The sequence below is a fragment of the Parasteatoda tepidariorum genome, chromosome 9 (assembly GCF_982258835.1).
Source record: "Parasteatoda tepidariorum strain Cologne lab strain chromosome 9, Ptep-v5.0, whole genome shotgun sequence".
Taxonomy (NCBI): domain Eukaryota; kingdom Metazoa; phylum Arthropoda; class Arachnida; order Araneae; family Theridiidae; genus Parasteatoda; species Parasteatoda tepidariorum.
Window position 1 is genome coordinate 102,463,766 of NC_141763.1, and position 16,224 is coordinate 102,479,989.

A 16,224-nucleotide genomic window follows, 5' to 3' on the forward strand; every position below is an offset into this window, starting at 1 on the left:
GTGTTTATTAATGTTATCTTCAGACTGAAAATCTAGATAGTCATAAAGAATTTTTATTGTGTCTAGTTGTTTAAAGCAAAGCAAATTTTAAATCATTTATTTATAAGATTTTATTTTTATAAAAGTAAATATATTTATAAAATTAAATATATTTATAAAAGTAAGTAAATAAATGCTGAAGATTCATGCACCATTTCTCATTAATTTAGTGCTAAAATAATAATAAATAACCAAAGTGATTAGTCTTAATTTACACACAGTTAGTTATAATATCTAACTGATAAATTAATGAATCAATATGTGTTTGCAATAAAAAGTATCTTGTAACAGCTGATTGTCTGCTGAGAGGGTTAAAACTAAGCAATTTCTAGACCAATGACATGGTGGTGATGTTGATGATGTTAGCATTGTGCATTAATCACCCTTAATTCCCAGACAAGCTAATACTCCTAGATTTGAAGTTTAGTGTGTTATAAACAGCCAGAGGAGGTGAATCACGGATCATTGTTAGATTAAAATAATATGAGAAAAATACATAAATTAGCGTAGGAAATTGGCAAAAAAATTTAGGGGCCTCATTTTTATCTAACAAGTAACATAAAACAATATACTACAGTATTTCAATAAAGATTTAAATCTTTATACCAAACAAATTGCAATGAATTGCAAAGAAAAGACATTGCTCTATTAACTAAACATTGCTCAATTGTAATAAATTAAATAATACCTGAAGTTGCTTGCTTTTACCGTTTATAGTTGGATAATTTTCCATCAAGTCCCTAATTAAACGAACAATGCGGAAAGTTTCTTTTTGAGAAAGAGGATCCCATACGTATTGAATGAAAGCTGAAGGGGAAAAAATTAATAATGCTTAGGAAGGTAAATACAAAATTATGAGGAATAATAAAAGATAGAAGAAAAGTGTACATGAATAAATAAGAAAAAAACACGGAAATAGTTATATAATATTAAACATTTGATAATTTTTTACGGTGTTAAGTAAGTCCCCTTTCAAAACTCAAAAGTGCCCTTTTCTGTGAAGAAGCATGTTGCCTTTTTTATTCCTAGGGAGAACTCTGCATAATAAATACACATAAATTAATAATAACAATAAATTAAGTGTAATATTATTTAATAATTTATGTGAATTTATATGGAAAGATTAGTAAATACATATATGCATATAAATTATTAAACAAATATATATATATATATATATATATATATATATATATATATATATATATATATATATATATATATAGATAGATATATATATAGCATAATTTTACTTATTTATTTTTTATTATTATTTTCTCTTCCCCCCACTTTTCACTGGTCTGTAATTTTTTCCATGTTTTCTCTACCTTTTAAACTTTATGAGGTAGGTCATCACTATCTTTAAAAATTCTTTCATGCGACACAAAGGATAGGGTAATTTTGTACTATGTAGACTAAATCAAAAAACTACATGCATAAAGCACAACTCTATGTCCATTTATGTTCTTTTATTTGTGCTCTATTCAGGTCAGTGGCATAGTATTGATGTATGTTGAGGTTGGGGGAGGGGAATTATCACCTTTCTGTTAAGTATATATATATATATATATATATATATATATATATATATATATATATATATATATATATATATATATATATATATATATATATATATATATATATATATATATATATATATATTATACACATAATTACATACATAAAGATTGTAAATACCTGTAATTTTTTGAAGTACAACTCTTTCCATAATGCCTGGTAAAAGATTAAAATCTGGATCTTCTGCTAATGGATCATCCTCATTTCTTAAACTTTCATAATCATAGGATAAAAGTTGACGAAACCATCTAGTTTTCTCAAAATCTCTTTCCTCCTATTCAAAGAAAAAAATTCATGTCTTGAAAATGGTCTATGAGAAAACAAAGATAAAAGGAAATAGAAAAACGGGGGGAATAGTGAAAAAATTACCACAGAAGAAAAAAAAGTTTCTTCCATCCCGAGAGAAAAAATAAAAAATATTTTTCAAAAAGAAATATTAAAAAGTAAAAAAGGATTTTAAACAGTTAATAATTACAATCTAGTTTAAATAATACAGGTTGTGGAAAAAAACACAGATATTAAAAACAAATAAATTAATAAAAAATAATAAGAGTAGACTTTTACAAATAAATAAATTTAATTGATTTCAAAAAGACTGTCTGCTGCAGCAATGCAGAGACACATTGCTGCAGCAATTGAGCAGCAGAGTGAAATTTTAAGCAATGAGCCATAAGTCTTCTACCTTTAATCTGTCTTATTTCCGCTGAACCGATTGCTTTAGAGAGTCTGAACTTCAATGTGAAACCAATGAGTGCAGAACAAACAAACAATTTCTTAATATCGTTTTTCTTGCTGGAATAACCCGAAAATAACATATCTTTTGCTTGACATCATAAAAGATCCACACAAAAAAGGGGGAAAAAACACTATGCAACCAAAGGTTCAAAATATTTTATAATTAAAGTGGAAGACAAAAAGAAATGAATGCAAAAATTAAAAAGAAATTGATTATCTCTTATAATACGATGCAATAACTTTGTTGGAATTTTTTTGCTACACGTTGTAATATTAATTTTCAAGCCTTTTAAATAATTTTTAAATAAGTGAAAATTAAAAAATAACATTTACGAAATTAATTTAACGAATTTCTTAAGAAAATAAAATAACTGTAGTTTTTCAATATTTTATGTATATTAAAACTAAAGTAAATTAAAACCTAACTTTTATGATTTTAATGGAGAACTATTAAATCATGTATAATTAAGTTTTTTTAAATTTACTAAATTAACAAATCATATAATAAACATATAAACTACTAAACAACACATATGGAATGGACAATTGCAAACAGCATACCAATTTTTATAAGCAAATACTGTAAAGAATGAATGTTCAAAATAACTTTTGAATAACATGATCTTAAAAAATGACAAACATGATAAAAAACATGATCTTATTTTTAAAATTCTATATAGAACTTAAGAAGAAAATATAAAGATAGAAAGTAGTTGTTTTAAGAAAATAGACGTGAAAAACTTTTAACTTTCAGGTATTATTTTATATTTAGTTCATTCAAGTTTTCCTCATAGCTTAGCAATATCATTTTTTATTCCTTTCACTTAATTTCAGTTTCTTCAAGTGTCTGGGAAGAAATGGGTGTCATTTGGATGGACACTTAGTATTTAACTAATAAATCCCTCAATTTTTAAACCGTTATTTCTGGTGCAACAAATCATAATGCTGAAGATCAAACCTAAAGATGAAAATATCAATAATAGAAATTACTCAGTGGTCAGAAAAAGCCCACTACAAGTAGCGAAACTACCTTAGTTGCTACTTTTTTTCACAAGTCTGTCGGGTAATGTGCTACTTTTTTTTTAAATAAAAAAGAGTGCAGTGAATAGTGCAATACAAAAAAAGCAGTAGTTTGTAATGATCCTGGCAACTACTTTTAATTTCAGTTTAGTAAAGAACGTAAAACACTGGTCTAACGCAAGAAAAAATGTGGGAAACGGTTAAAATGCAACTAATTTTGTGAATTTCATTGGCATAAATCTTTGCTGCTCCATCAATGGACACAATGAGAATGCCCCTGTGGTCAAGTGCCAATGAGTTTTCGATATACTTTATTTCTTAGAAAAATATAAGAGCATTGAGAAATTCACAGATTTTTGATACTCTCCTGGCATTTCTTAAATTAATTAAATCTTCATTGTTGTAAAAGAGGTACAAAGTTAATAGAACAAATTCATAACAAATTGCTTAGAATAACAAACTGGTTCATGTTAAGAAAAATAAATGTAAATTAATATTTCCTTACATTTAAATAAGCCCATTTATTACTCAAAGCCATTACAAATATGAGTGCAAAGTTCTTCTCGTAAGAGTAGGGACTACATTTCGAAAGTACTTTGTAGTCACTACATTTAAAAAAAAAAGCAGTTTTACTAGATTATATTTCTAATAAAGTAGTTGTAGTTAATTACAAAAAATATATATATATAGTTTTTCTGTACACTGCAACTACCCCCAAGTCCAACACAGGTGAAGTCCTTAAATCAAACCTACTTCACACCAAACAAAGCAATAGTCACCTCCATGTGCAAAATAATTCTCAGCTCAACCGACTGAATATCAATACACAGTTCATAAACAAGACAGCCTTTGCAAGTTTTTTTTTTCCTTTTTTTTGGAAACGAATAAATTTCACAATTTTTCATGATTTAAAACTTGATAATTTAATAGGTAGGGGCATCTAACTACTTTTTTTTCTTCTTCAAAAAATTTTTATTTTTAGAAGGCCAACTAGAACTTTCATCATAATTTTTTTCCACCTGTAACTAGTGCTTTTCATTTATTTTTCCACACTTAATGTTACTCCAAAGAATGGTTAGCACACCTGGAATTTTCCTCCCCCCCCCCCATCCCTTCTTGGAATTACTTACTGGAGACTGCTTTTCATAAGAGAACGAAGTCTCTCTTTTCCCTCTGCCATATATATGAACAGCTGTTGAGTGCAGGGAATGGGCATTGAGTGGAAAAGCATAAATCAGAAAGGAATGAATGAAGAAAATCAGGGTGGTGTCAAAGGAAATAAAGGATGCAGATGAGCTTGGGATGATCTTAAATATTCTTACAATATTAAAATGTTCAAAAAGAATTTCAAACTTTCAACTGAAAGTAAGTGATGATGGGGAAAAGCAATGTGTGAGAATTTTACACACCAATAAAAGAAAGACCGTCCTAAGCGGAGTCAGTTAAAATAAAAAAAGAGCTGTTTTCTGAAGCCTTATTTGAGAAGCAAAAATGTGGGGTGGAAAAGGGGAATATATAAACTTGTTTTAAATGCTTGGGAGAGCACTTTTTTTTCTTTCATTGTTTGTATTTCTGTCTTTAGAGTTTGATCATCTTTTTCCTCGGATTATTTTTCTTTATCCTTAAATTCATAATTCAGATCTTCTGTTGCTTTTTGTTTTATTTATATATTTTTCGTGTTAATATTTTTGTTTCGATTATACTACTTTCGTTAATTCTTTTTTGTTTTGTCTAAATTTTAATATAACTTGTTTCTAAGTTATACATTTTAAATACCTCCCATTAAGAGGAAAAGTTAGACAGCTGTGTTTAATCTGTCAGTAATTGAAAGAGAAAAAGGAACTATAGTAAATGGCTTTAAAAAAGCGGAAATCGTCCCAGGACCAAAATAAAACCGAAAGTGATGCTGAAGGGGGAAGTGTGAGTGACGGGGATGAACCCGAAATAAACAATGAACTAATAAACCTATTTTGCTCTGATATGGAGAGTTCAGATTTTGAAGGATTTTAAGTACACTGGTATGTATATATAGTGATATGTGATATCTAAATAAATTACTCTTTAGTTTTTCTTTGAACAAAATTTGTTTGGATTTATTGTTTATTTCTAAAACAAGATTTTGGATTGCTGATTTAAAAGTAAGATCGTTTCATTTTTATTTTTACAATTTTAATATGTATTTCAATGTTTTTTGATACATTAATTATTTTATTCATATTTTAATGGTTACTCCAAATTAAAATTAGAAAATGTTTAATTTTACTTAAAATGTTATTGAAATCGATTTTATATATTAGGATTGTTTCTATTTTTTTATGCATATTCAATATCCTTTCATTGGTTTTTATTTAACTAGTTAAATTATATATATGTCTGTATTTGGAGCATGTGTTATGTCTGTAATCAATACCTGCGTTGGTATAGTAAAATGCGGCGATGGTGCGGCGAATCCAGTGAAACGCTTTTATTATTTTAGCCAATTTTTTCTGAGCGGGCGGTGTTTCTCTGCCAAATTATGGTATGCTAATGAAATACAAATTGAACTATACCTATAACTAGCAACAATTTCTGATGCTGGGTTATATTTTGCACAGTATTTTAAACACATTGACTTTAATATAATTCATTTATTAAATTCATTTATTAAATTCATTTATTATAATTAATTCAATTAAAAAATTCATTAATCTCCAATTATGCAATTCATCATTTAAATACAGTTCACATAGCATTAACCTAGAGAGGAAATTTTTTTACTTCGAGTGGATTCCATCCAAGGAGTGCTAACTTGACAAAGATTCCAAATATTTTAGGCAAACAAAGAGGTACAAATGCTTCACAATAAGAATTCAGTTGCTGACATTTCCAACGCTCAAAATTCGTCATGACACCTTCCAGTGTGCCAAAATCTTCAACCACATCTTCAAATATGCTATTAGCCTCCTGTAGAATTGATTCTACAAAAACATATATACAAATGTTGAAACCTTTTAGTGGAAAGCATATAGAATAACTTGAAATCTTTGTCTAATTTTAATTCTAAATCTAGACTGATTATTAAAAAAGAATATATAATCACACAATTTAACTACAGTGGTATAAATGACTACTTAACAAGTTATCAAGCTTGTTCACACTAGCTTCATAGCTTGTCCACTCTAGCTTCATGTAGTGGGGGCTAGTATGGGCATAACCTACGTTTAAAAAAAATATGTAAAAGTGTTGTAATTTTAAAATACAGGAAAACGTAGAAATAATTATTAGAGCCGTGGTGGCTTAGGGGATAAAGCATTCGCCTTCCAATGAGGTGAACGGGGTTCGAATCGAAGTGATGGCTGGTCGATACAAATTCCACCGAAGTGCTGACGTAAAATATCATCAGTGGTCGACGGATCAAGGGTGAGAGTCCCCTTATCATCAGGTTAATCGTGGGAAGTTCTTGTGGTCTTCCTCTCCATGTAACACAAATGCAGATTAGTTCCATCAAAAAGTCCTCCTAAAAGGCAAAGTTCTCCCAATACTTGATCCAGGATTTCCCTTGTCTTCTGGATTGGGTTCAAAATGACAAGGCAACGAAGTTGAATATCGGTAGTCGTAAACCCGAAATTGGGTTGGCTGTTCAACGGTGGTTAAAAAATAAAATTATTATTAAAAAATACTTAATGAGTTAAAAATTTCATTAAATACGATTTTTTGCCAAATTTGTAAAAAAAGTCCATACCAGTCCCCCTCAGTCATACAAGACAAAACTAAGAGACAAAACAGGATTAGTTTTTAGATAGAACAGTAAATGAACTTGCATTGTAATGAACCAGGGATAGCATGGCTACATAACAGAAAAAGAAATACACTATAAAGTGTACTTGCACATAAAGTGGGAAGCATAACTATTAACAAATAAAGCACACAATTATATATATACATATTTAATCTTCTACAAGATGGCCAGACAAAACTAAATTATATCAGGTTTCCAGAGTAAAATTTCTAAACATTTTACAGAATTTCGTAATACATATTAACATAATATTAGTTATTTAAAAGTTTGCAAGAGTATTCATTTTTTCAATTGAAATTTATTTATTGTTAATTACATAAAAATTTCAGGACATAAAAAAAATTTAAATAAATAAATAAGATTTTTAATTCATGTTTAATAAATTCTGTATCGATTTTATTAAAAGGTCTTTATAAGTATAATTTGGTTTTAAAAAACAATTCTTGTTAAATATAGAAAATGGAAATAACTTAATTATTAATTCAAATAGTTCATTAAAATAACATTGTAATAATAAAAGTAAATGAGAACATCATTGTCTTTATAAGCTAATAATTAGCGAAAAATGTTTTAATGCCTAATAAATAATAGAATAAAACACACTCTGTGTTAAATTTTTGCTAATTATTTAATTGCTATTACTCCATTTCAGAGTAATTTGAGAATTTTCCTGAGACTTTCCAGTAAAGCATTCCCCCCTACAGCACGTTGTGGCCCAGGAAAATTACAGAGGTTAAGGCCATAGAGGCTACGATTTTGAGATCGCAACCGGGGATCGAACCCCAGTTCTTCAGAATGACAGTTCAGTGCCTTAACACTGAGCCATTGCAGATTTTCCAGTAGTATTTTGAAATTCCCTGAAAATGCCCAGTTTTTCCTGTTTTTAGAGAGAGAGAGAGAGAGGCCACCTTGTTCTGTGAGAGAGAAGGATTAAAGAAAAAAAAAAGTTAACTAAATTTATGTGAGAGAAAAAAACATATACGTGAATATTTTGCAGTAAATGCCAGCAACACAACAATAACTGATCTTCACAATAAATTATTACCTTTAGACTCCCTAAACTTGAGAATATCTATGTCTGGTTCTTCATCATCAGAGGACATACCATCTTGATGCTTCACACCAATCATTTGTCTTTCTCTTAGCTTCCTTCTTCTCATTCTAGTAAAAACAAAAAATGCTCAATTACATATCATTAGACAGAAAGGTAATGCAGTCCCCAAATTTATAGTCAAACCTCTTGCTATAATGAACCTGGATATAGTGAACACTCTGTTATGGTGAACATTCTAGGTGGTACTGTCTGAACTGCTGTTAAACTTATATTTCATAGTGGACCGCTAATAAATTTTTTATAATGGGATTGACTCAACAAAAAGATAAGTTTAGTGTTGATAAAAATGTGGGGAGAATTTCGAACACTAAGAAAACCCAAATAAGTTTTCCATTAACTTCTTTAGTCACTTGATAAAAAAATTGTTTTAATAATTTTAAAATGAAAATACAGAGTATTGCATTTTTTCAGAAATAAATTATTTTATAGTCCTTATATTTATTTTATTTACCAAACCTGAGAACATTTGGCATATTAAATAAATAAAGACTATTTTAAAAGCGAGAAGAATAAAATTTATTATTTCTATCATTGCCAGTCTTAAAATTAGATTTAACGTCAGACCGTTTCCTTGTCACGTCTAAATCGGCATTTAGTCTGGTTTTGGTGTATGCATAAGCTAAAAATGAATTAAATAGGTTGAATAATGGTTTGTGTTGAAATAAAAACGAATGAAAAAGAACTATTCTAAAACTTGAGCATACTTGTCAACATTGAAGAAATAAAATTACGGAGATTTTAATGACTGACCCAATTTTGGGTTTACGACCAGTAGTCGTCGACTACTGATGTTCAACTCTGTAGCCTTGTAATTTTGAACCCAATCTAGAAGACAAGGGAACTCCTGGATCACGTATTGGGAGAAATTTGCATTCTTAGAGGACTTTTTAGATGGAACTAAACTGCATTTGAGTTACATGGAAAGGAAATCCACAAAAACCTCCCAGGGTAAGCCTGGCGACAAGGGGACTTTAACACGTGATGCGTCTACTACTGAGGATATTTCACGTCAGTACTGTGGTCGGTGCAAGTCGAATGCAGAATTCGTATCGCTCAGTCATTGCTGGGATTTGAACCTGGATACACCTCATTTGAAGGCAAACGCTCTATCCCCTGAGCCATCTAGGCTCGACTTAAATAATTAACACTCAACTTACTGCAGTACAGGCAATAGCATCATCTGTTGAGGAATAAGAAAGTATTTTTGCCCGTAGTAGATATTTTATCACCAATTTTTTTTTTTAATTTCTTCAACGAATAGGGAGAAATTTGAGAATATACAGATAAACAGGAGATAGTCGTAAAATACAGGAGTCTTCCCTAAAAAACAGGAGACTTGGCAGGTATGCTTATTGTTGAATTTAGTTTTATTTTGAATTGAAAGAATTTTCATTAAAAATTCTAACGCAATTTATTCATATATCTATCATATGTACATATATCGTTTAATTACACTGGGAAAAATTTTTTTGCTGCATTTACGCAAATACTTGATCTTTCCTCATTCGGGTGGGGGGATATCCAAATCTAAAATTAGTTTTGCTCTTAAGAAATTTTTTTTATTTTTCAAAAGACATATTTAGTCTATTTTTGTTGAAATGCACAAGTTTAAAAGTGTTATATATAACAGGGGAGTTACATAGGAGTAAGGGTACATCATCAGGATTAAAATTATATAAGAAACCGTGCTCGAAAAATGCCGTTGAACGCGGCTAGGGGCGCTTCCCTCTCATGATCTGCTGAGAAGCCCACAAAGAAACAGTTCATGATATGGAAGCATCACTATTGGCGTATGACGATATTTCCAGGCAGGAGTAGTACTTATGCCATTTTAATCCTGCAATGTGCTTTAACTCTCCTAGAAGGTCGCAACATTTATGTGACACCCTATTAAAAAATAACATTTTTAAACTTGTACATTTTGAGAAAAAAAATAGACAATAAATGTCAGTTTTAAAAAAAACTGTAGCTTGGAGAAAGAAACAGCTTGCAGAGTTGAAATCAGCAATACAAAGGAATCTAAAATCAATTAAAAAATTTCATGCAACAAAAAAAATCAGGTGTTATTCATTTAGTGCTTTTCTCCCTTTCAAATTTTACAAGAATAACTTAATTATGAAAGAAATAATCAATTATTGACGGAATATAGTAACTATAGGTATAAAAAACCATAAGTGGTTAAAAAATCCTAACTGTCAGGCCCTTTTTGAAAAAAGCTGCTATAGGGTTCTAGTTTGATCAGGGTTTTAAGTTTTATACACATACAGGGTTGCTACTCAAAGAAAAGAATAAAATTCCCTACCTTTTTCAAGTTTTCCAGATATATTTTTAAAAAATTCCATTTCTAATATCGCATAATAAATAAACTTTTTTTAAAAAATGAAGTAACAATTATCAAATATCTATTTAAATACATCATGCATACCTTCTTCCCTCTCTTTCGGCAGCTCGACGAAGCTTTGCATCATCAGTAACATTCTTTTTTTCCAATAAAAATTCAGCATTCATACCTTTCATTATTTCACCTAATTAAACAAAGTATCTCAACGTAAAAAAATTAAACAAAAAAACTTATTTTCAAAAGTATATCTTATTAAAATGAAATGACCATAAATATCAAATATATTTTTCAATTTCAAGCATAGTTTTTATTTATGTTTCTCAAACTTTTCTAAAGGTTTTTAATTATTATAAAGTTAGTCATGTCAATAAATATATGAGAAAATCGGAATAAATTATTGAATGCTAAGTAGTCACAAAAAGTTTACAAGTATTTTATGAATTTTTTTTTATTTAATTTGCTATTTAAGATAAATATGTAAAAAAAAAATTTACATGCTGAAATATTTAAACTTTTGCATTTGGAAACTGTTTCAGAGAGGTTTTTATGACTGACATCAGAATCTAAACAAATATTTTCTGTATTTACTGAATTTACAGGGCAGGGGTCTGTCTAGGTTTTTCTGAAAGGTACCTATTTTGTGAAAATTTAGACATAATTTGTGAAAAATTAAAAATTATAATAAAATATCAACACAAAAACATGGTAAAAATATAGATTTAATGTTTCTTAACGGATACAAAAACAAAATTTTAAGGAAAAGTATTTTGTGAAGCTACCGTTTTTCCTAAAGTTGAATTTGTGAAACTACCGTTTTAAATAAAATTGAATTTGTGAAGGTACCGCTAAACGGTAGTAAATTCGGCCTGGACAGACCCCTGCAGGGTTCCTATTCTTTTAACAAAGCAAAAATTAAGGACTTTTTTTTGAAAAAATTAAGAACTTTTTTGAAAAATTAAGGACCTTAAAAATAGTATGATTGTTTATCATTGAATATACATATGCAATCAGTGACAATGTCAATTATTTACCTTTCTTATAAAAGATATTTAAAAAGTTATAAAAAATTAGATTTATATTCAATAAATTATAAAAAAACAATTTTATTACAATGCAAGTACCGATATAATTTTATTAATTAACGGGGTTTGCCAAAGTAGGAACAGGAATAGAACAGTACTATGAACAGAGAACTTTTGCCTACGCGGATTGGGTCTTATGTAAAAATATTTTTAGATTGTTATGAGTTAACGACATGTATGAAACTAATCCGTATTCCATTTCTAATGGTTTCATTAAAATTAAATTTTAAAATTAAAGTGCAGAAATTAAGATTCATATTTTTTTTTTTTTGTATATGAAGAAAAAAAAAAAGAATCAATAATGAAATTTGGAAAAAACATGAAGTTTTTTTATTTTACTGTATCACAATTTCAGTTGTGAGCAATTTTGCTTAATATTCAGTTATGCCAAAATAATTCTTTCTCTTCTATGAATAGAATGTTACATGGGTATATTTTAAAAGATTTAACACTAAAAAGTTCAATTAGACTTACGCATGAAAGTAGTTTTCGTATCTATGACATGTATAATTAAGTCCTATTTCAAATAAATACAGGCCCTACTAATATCTAAGCACCTTAAATCATTCTACTATTTTGACCATTAGGCTTTTAAATTCACTGTAATCAGTATCTTATAAAAAATTTCATAGAATAAAAATACAATTATGCTTGAGAAAATTCATAATTTTTAAACAAATATGCTTTTTATATTAGTTTTCGGTGGAATATATAAATAAAAGGGTCAAAATGATTTTTCAAAGTTATCAACACATTCCTATGGCCCAAAAATTGGTCAGGTTTCTTAATTGACAAATACTGATAAATTATTTATTTCTTCATCATTTACAGATATTTATTTGTAATATTTCTTTATCATCCTCTATCATTCTTAATATTATTCTCTACTATTATTAAGATTTTATATTTTATTTTTATCCTAAATTAACAGTTTAAAGCTGAAAGTGGTATTCATTTATTAGAAAGTAATCCGGTAATATTACCTTATCAGGTAATGTTTGTAAAAAGAATATTGAAAAGTTTGGAAAAACATATTGAAAACAGTATGCAACTTAACCATTTTAAAATTATTACTAAACAGCAAATGTTTTATAATTACTTTTATTATGAGCTTTACATAAAAAAACTTCCAGATAAAAATGCTATTAAGAAATTAAGAATTAACTTTACATAATATTACTAAACAATCTAGCAAGGAACATGGACTAATTTTAAAGCAACCAAAAATTGGAAGAATTTTAAAAAATAGTATATTAAGTTGCAATGTTAATTGAACAAAATGATTAAAAAAATCTAAATTTAAATTTTAATCTAATAGACATTAATAATAAAAAGTTTGGGATCTTTAAATTGAGTAGATTTAAATTTTTATGTAACAATCTGCTTAGTTTTCATTATGGATTCCAGTTCAAACATTTTTTTCTGATATTTCTTATCTTAGGGCTTTATGTTGTTCTTATAAGCACATGCGCTACCAGTAAAACTGAATTTCTTGAATTCTGTTGATTTTAAAGGTTAACGTGGGTCTTCTACTTAGAACTAACTGCCCCCCCCCACAAAAAATGGCCTGATTCCAAGTGCAGTATCCCCCTTGTCCACACACTATTATTTTATTTTGGAATGCTTCACTCTCCACATAAGAGTATCATTCTAGGCAAAAGGAATAATATATTAATGAAAGGACATGTTTTCTTGGCTGTAGCTCCCTCACACACATTCCTTCTAGTTTCTCTAAAATGCTCTACTCTTCATGCATGATCAAATTCTAGTTGATAAAAGAACAACTTTTTGTTTTAAATATTTTTGTAAGACTGAAAAATTGTTCCTGTCAACTACAGTGATGCTGAAAAATTAAGCACTTTATAAGCCTTAGTGCTTTTAAGGGGCCTTATTTTCCAAAATAAAAATTAAGCAGTTTTTAAGGACCGTGGGAACCCTGATTTAGTAGGTTTCAAAAAATCTTGTGTGGTTGAATATTAATTATATTAATAATATTAATTATATATTAATAAAAGAAAGATAAAATTTACAGCTACTGTTATATTACCTTTACAGTTCATAAAAATTGTAGTTTACATGAAAACAGCTATTATAGATGTATCTTACTACTAATATAATTCTTTAAAAAACTTTTACTTATCAATAATAATTGTAACCCTAAAATGAAAGAAAATGAAATAATATATTCTTTAATATGATTTCTACTGTCTATTTTCTAAACCTATGTTAGCAGCAGAATAGAAAGAAGAAGAAAAAAAATTTTCACTCCTCCTTTAATTAAGAAAATTTAAAAGAGTTGAATTAAATTTAAAGCAAAAGATTATGCTAGCAAATGACTACCTTTTTACAACACAGATTATATTATGACTAGCAGAGAAACAATACAATATAAATATTCTACAACTCTTGCTTAAATTAAAACAAAAAAAACTTCATATTTAGTTTTTTTCAATATTTATTGCTTAACCAGAATAAGGTTTTTAAAAACATAATTATTAAAATAAATAGAATTTTAATTTTTATTCACTTTACTTTGTTTTTACCATTTACCAGTACGTTTGAAAATAATGCCACAATCATCACCATTCTTTAGTGGTATGGAATTAGAGAATTCTACAAAACAATCTGGAAAGGTCATCTAAAAGCAAACAACTTTTTTTTTCTGCAGGTAAGATTGAAAATCCTCTTTTAGGTGCAGCTGTAGTTTTCGGCAAAGTTAGAGCAATCGTAATCAATTTCCCAAAGTCAAAATACGTGAAATGGGTATCATTGCCAACCTCTCTATTGCCAATGATACGAGAGTTTTTTTTTTAAGTAAGGGCCGTTTTAAAATAAAAATCAAACGAAAGAAAATTTTCATGAAGCAAATTTATTTTTTGATTCAACATACCTTTCTCTTTTATTTTTCAAAATAGTGGCCAAGTTTACTTTCATTCTTATCATACCTTACAACTAGATTTAAAATACCCTCTTCATAGTAACTTGCCACCTGCTCCGATAACCCAAATGCTACGACTGTTTTCGCGTCTTCGACATACTGGTTGCTGCCAAAATGATATTTGAAACATATTAAAAGATGAAAATCACTTAAAGCAAAGTCTGAGCTTTATTGAGGGGTGGTCCAAAAGAATAAAATAAAGCTCGGAACCGAGCTGTGGAGAGAGCCATTGTCATCGAGTAACACAATTTCCTGTCAGCATGCCACTAGGAAGCTTCATAAACTTTTCAAATCTGCTGGTGAATGTATGCAGCAGACAGCTTTTTTGCCAACTAAAAACGCATCACTGGCCAATATGCGACAGGCAATTTGATAAACATTTTAAAGACAGAAATGTGCATACAGGTTACCTACACAGTACAGTTGTTTCCAAGGAATGCCCGGACATGACACAGGAACTCGCTGTGACCCATTTGTCACCTATTAGGGTGACAACAAAACAGCTCTCTCAAAACTAACACAACAAAACAGCTCTCGTATATTACTCAAGGAAGCTGTTTGAAGGGATTATTTTTTAAGAGCAAACAAACAAAACAAAAAAATCTAATGAAAATTTGAAAAGGAGTTAAACTTAAATTTGATGCACATAATACACATTTAGAAGCATGTTGTTGAATTCTATATCTGAGAAAACATCGAAGCACATAATTGAAAATTTTATATAGTAATGTAAAAGCATTAAATTCATTAAGGGAAATAAAGCCTTCAAAATATAAATGTTTTGTTACAAATTTAAGTAAATAAATTATACAATTAAATAAACAGTAATTAATCAAAAGTAAATAGATAACTCACTGGACAAAGAAGCAAATTCATCTGACTGATCACGAGTATCTAACTGACGACGCAAAGCTAATTTTTGAGCTCTTTGTTTATAGAGATCAAGTAACCTATCATCCAATAAATCAATGTGGGCAACCTGAAATAATATTCAAAAGTGAAGAATTCATTATTTAAATTTTTTAATACAGAGTATGAAGTATAGGTTAAAACTCTGCCGAATTATATATTTTTAAATATTAAAAATATTTGGCTCATTCAAGCAGAATCATGCATTAGTTAAACAAATTGTGCTTTAATTTTTTTTTCTTCAGTATGTGGATGACAAAATGAAGAATTATGATTAGTTAATATCTCTCCTCTACAAGCTTCAAAAAAGAAAATAGAAAAATGCCAACAGTTGATGTATATTAGATTCGATATTAAAAACTGTTCTAAAAAAATTGAGTCACAATTAAAGGCAAGTTTTCTGGATTTCATAAACATTAGCAAGGCACAAAATCAATAGTCTGTTGATCCACTAAAATTTTACTTGAATCGCCATAATTATGTGTAGTCACTCCCCAGTCCACCAATGGAAGCTGCTTTACTGTTTTGGTTTTTTTTATACTCGGTTTCACGTTTTGGTCTGCGTTTGCAAGAAAATAGCAAATTTCATTATAATTGTAACATTATCCATTTTCAGAAACGTAATTTTTCATTTAAATTCACTTTATTTAGATCTAATAGCAACATATCCATGGACTAGTAAAAATA

General features: G+C 28.7%; 1 protein-coding gene across 3 annotated transcripts in view; it reads right to left on the bottom strand.

Moving 5' to 3' along the window:
- Positions 1 to 16,224, bottom strand: part of LOC107436958 (PAX3- and PAX7-binding protein 1) — a 47,850-nt gene that overhangs the window by 5,123 nt on the left and 26,503 nt on the right. For 2 of the 3 annotated variants that reach the window (XM_087152523.1, XM_087152522.1), the window contains 6 exons: positions 15,484 to 15,607; positions 10,693 to 10,792; positions 8,199 to 8,314; positions 6,133 to 6,332; positions 1,741 to 1,894; positions 728 to 846 (listed from right to left, as the gene is read on the bottom strand). In XM_087152523.1, coding sequence (XP_087008649.1) covers positions 728 to 846; positions 1,741 to 1,894; positions 6,133 to 6,332; positions 8,199 to 8,314; positions 10,693 to 10,792; positions 15,484 to 15,607 — 813 coding nt within the window. The remainder of the gene's footprint in view (positions 1 to 727; positions 847 to 1,740; positions 1,895 to 6,132; positions 6,333 to 8,198; positions 8,315 to 10,692; positions 10,793 to 15,483; positions 15,608 to 16,224) is intronic. The other variant, XR_015429464.1, reaches the window with a different exon arrangement.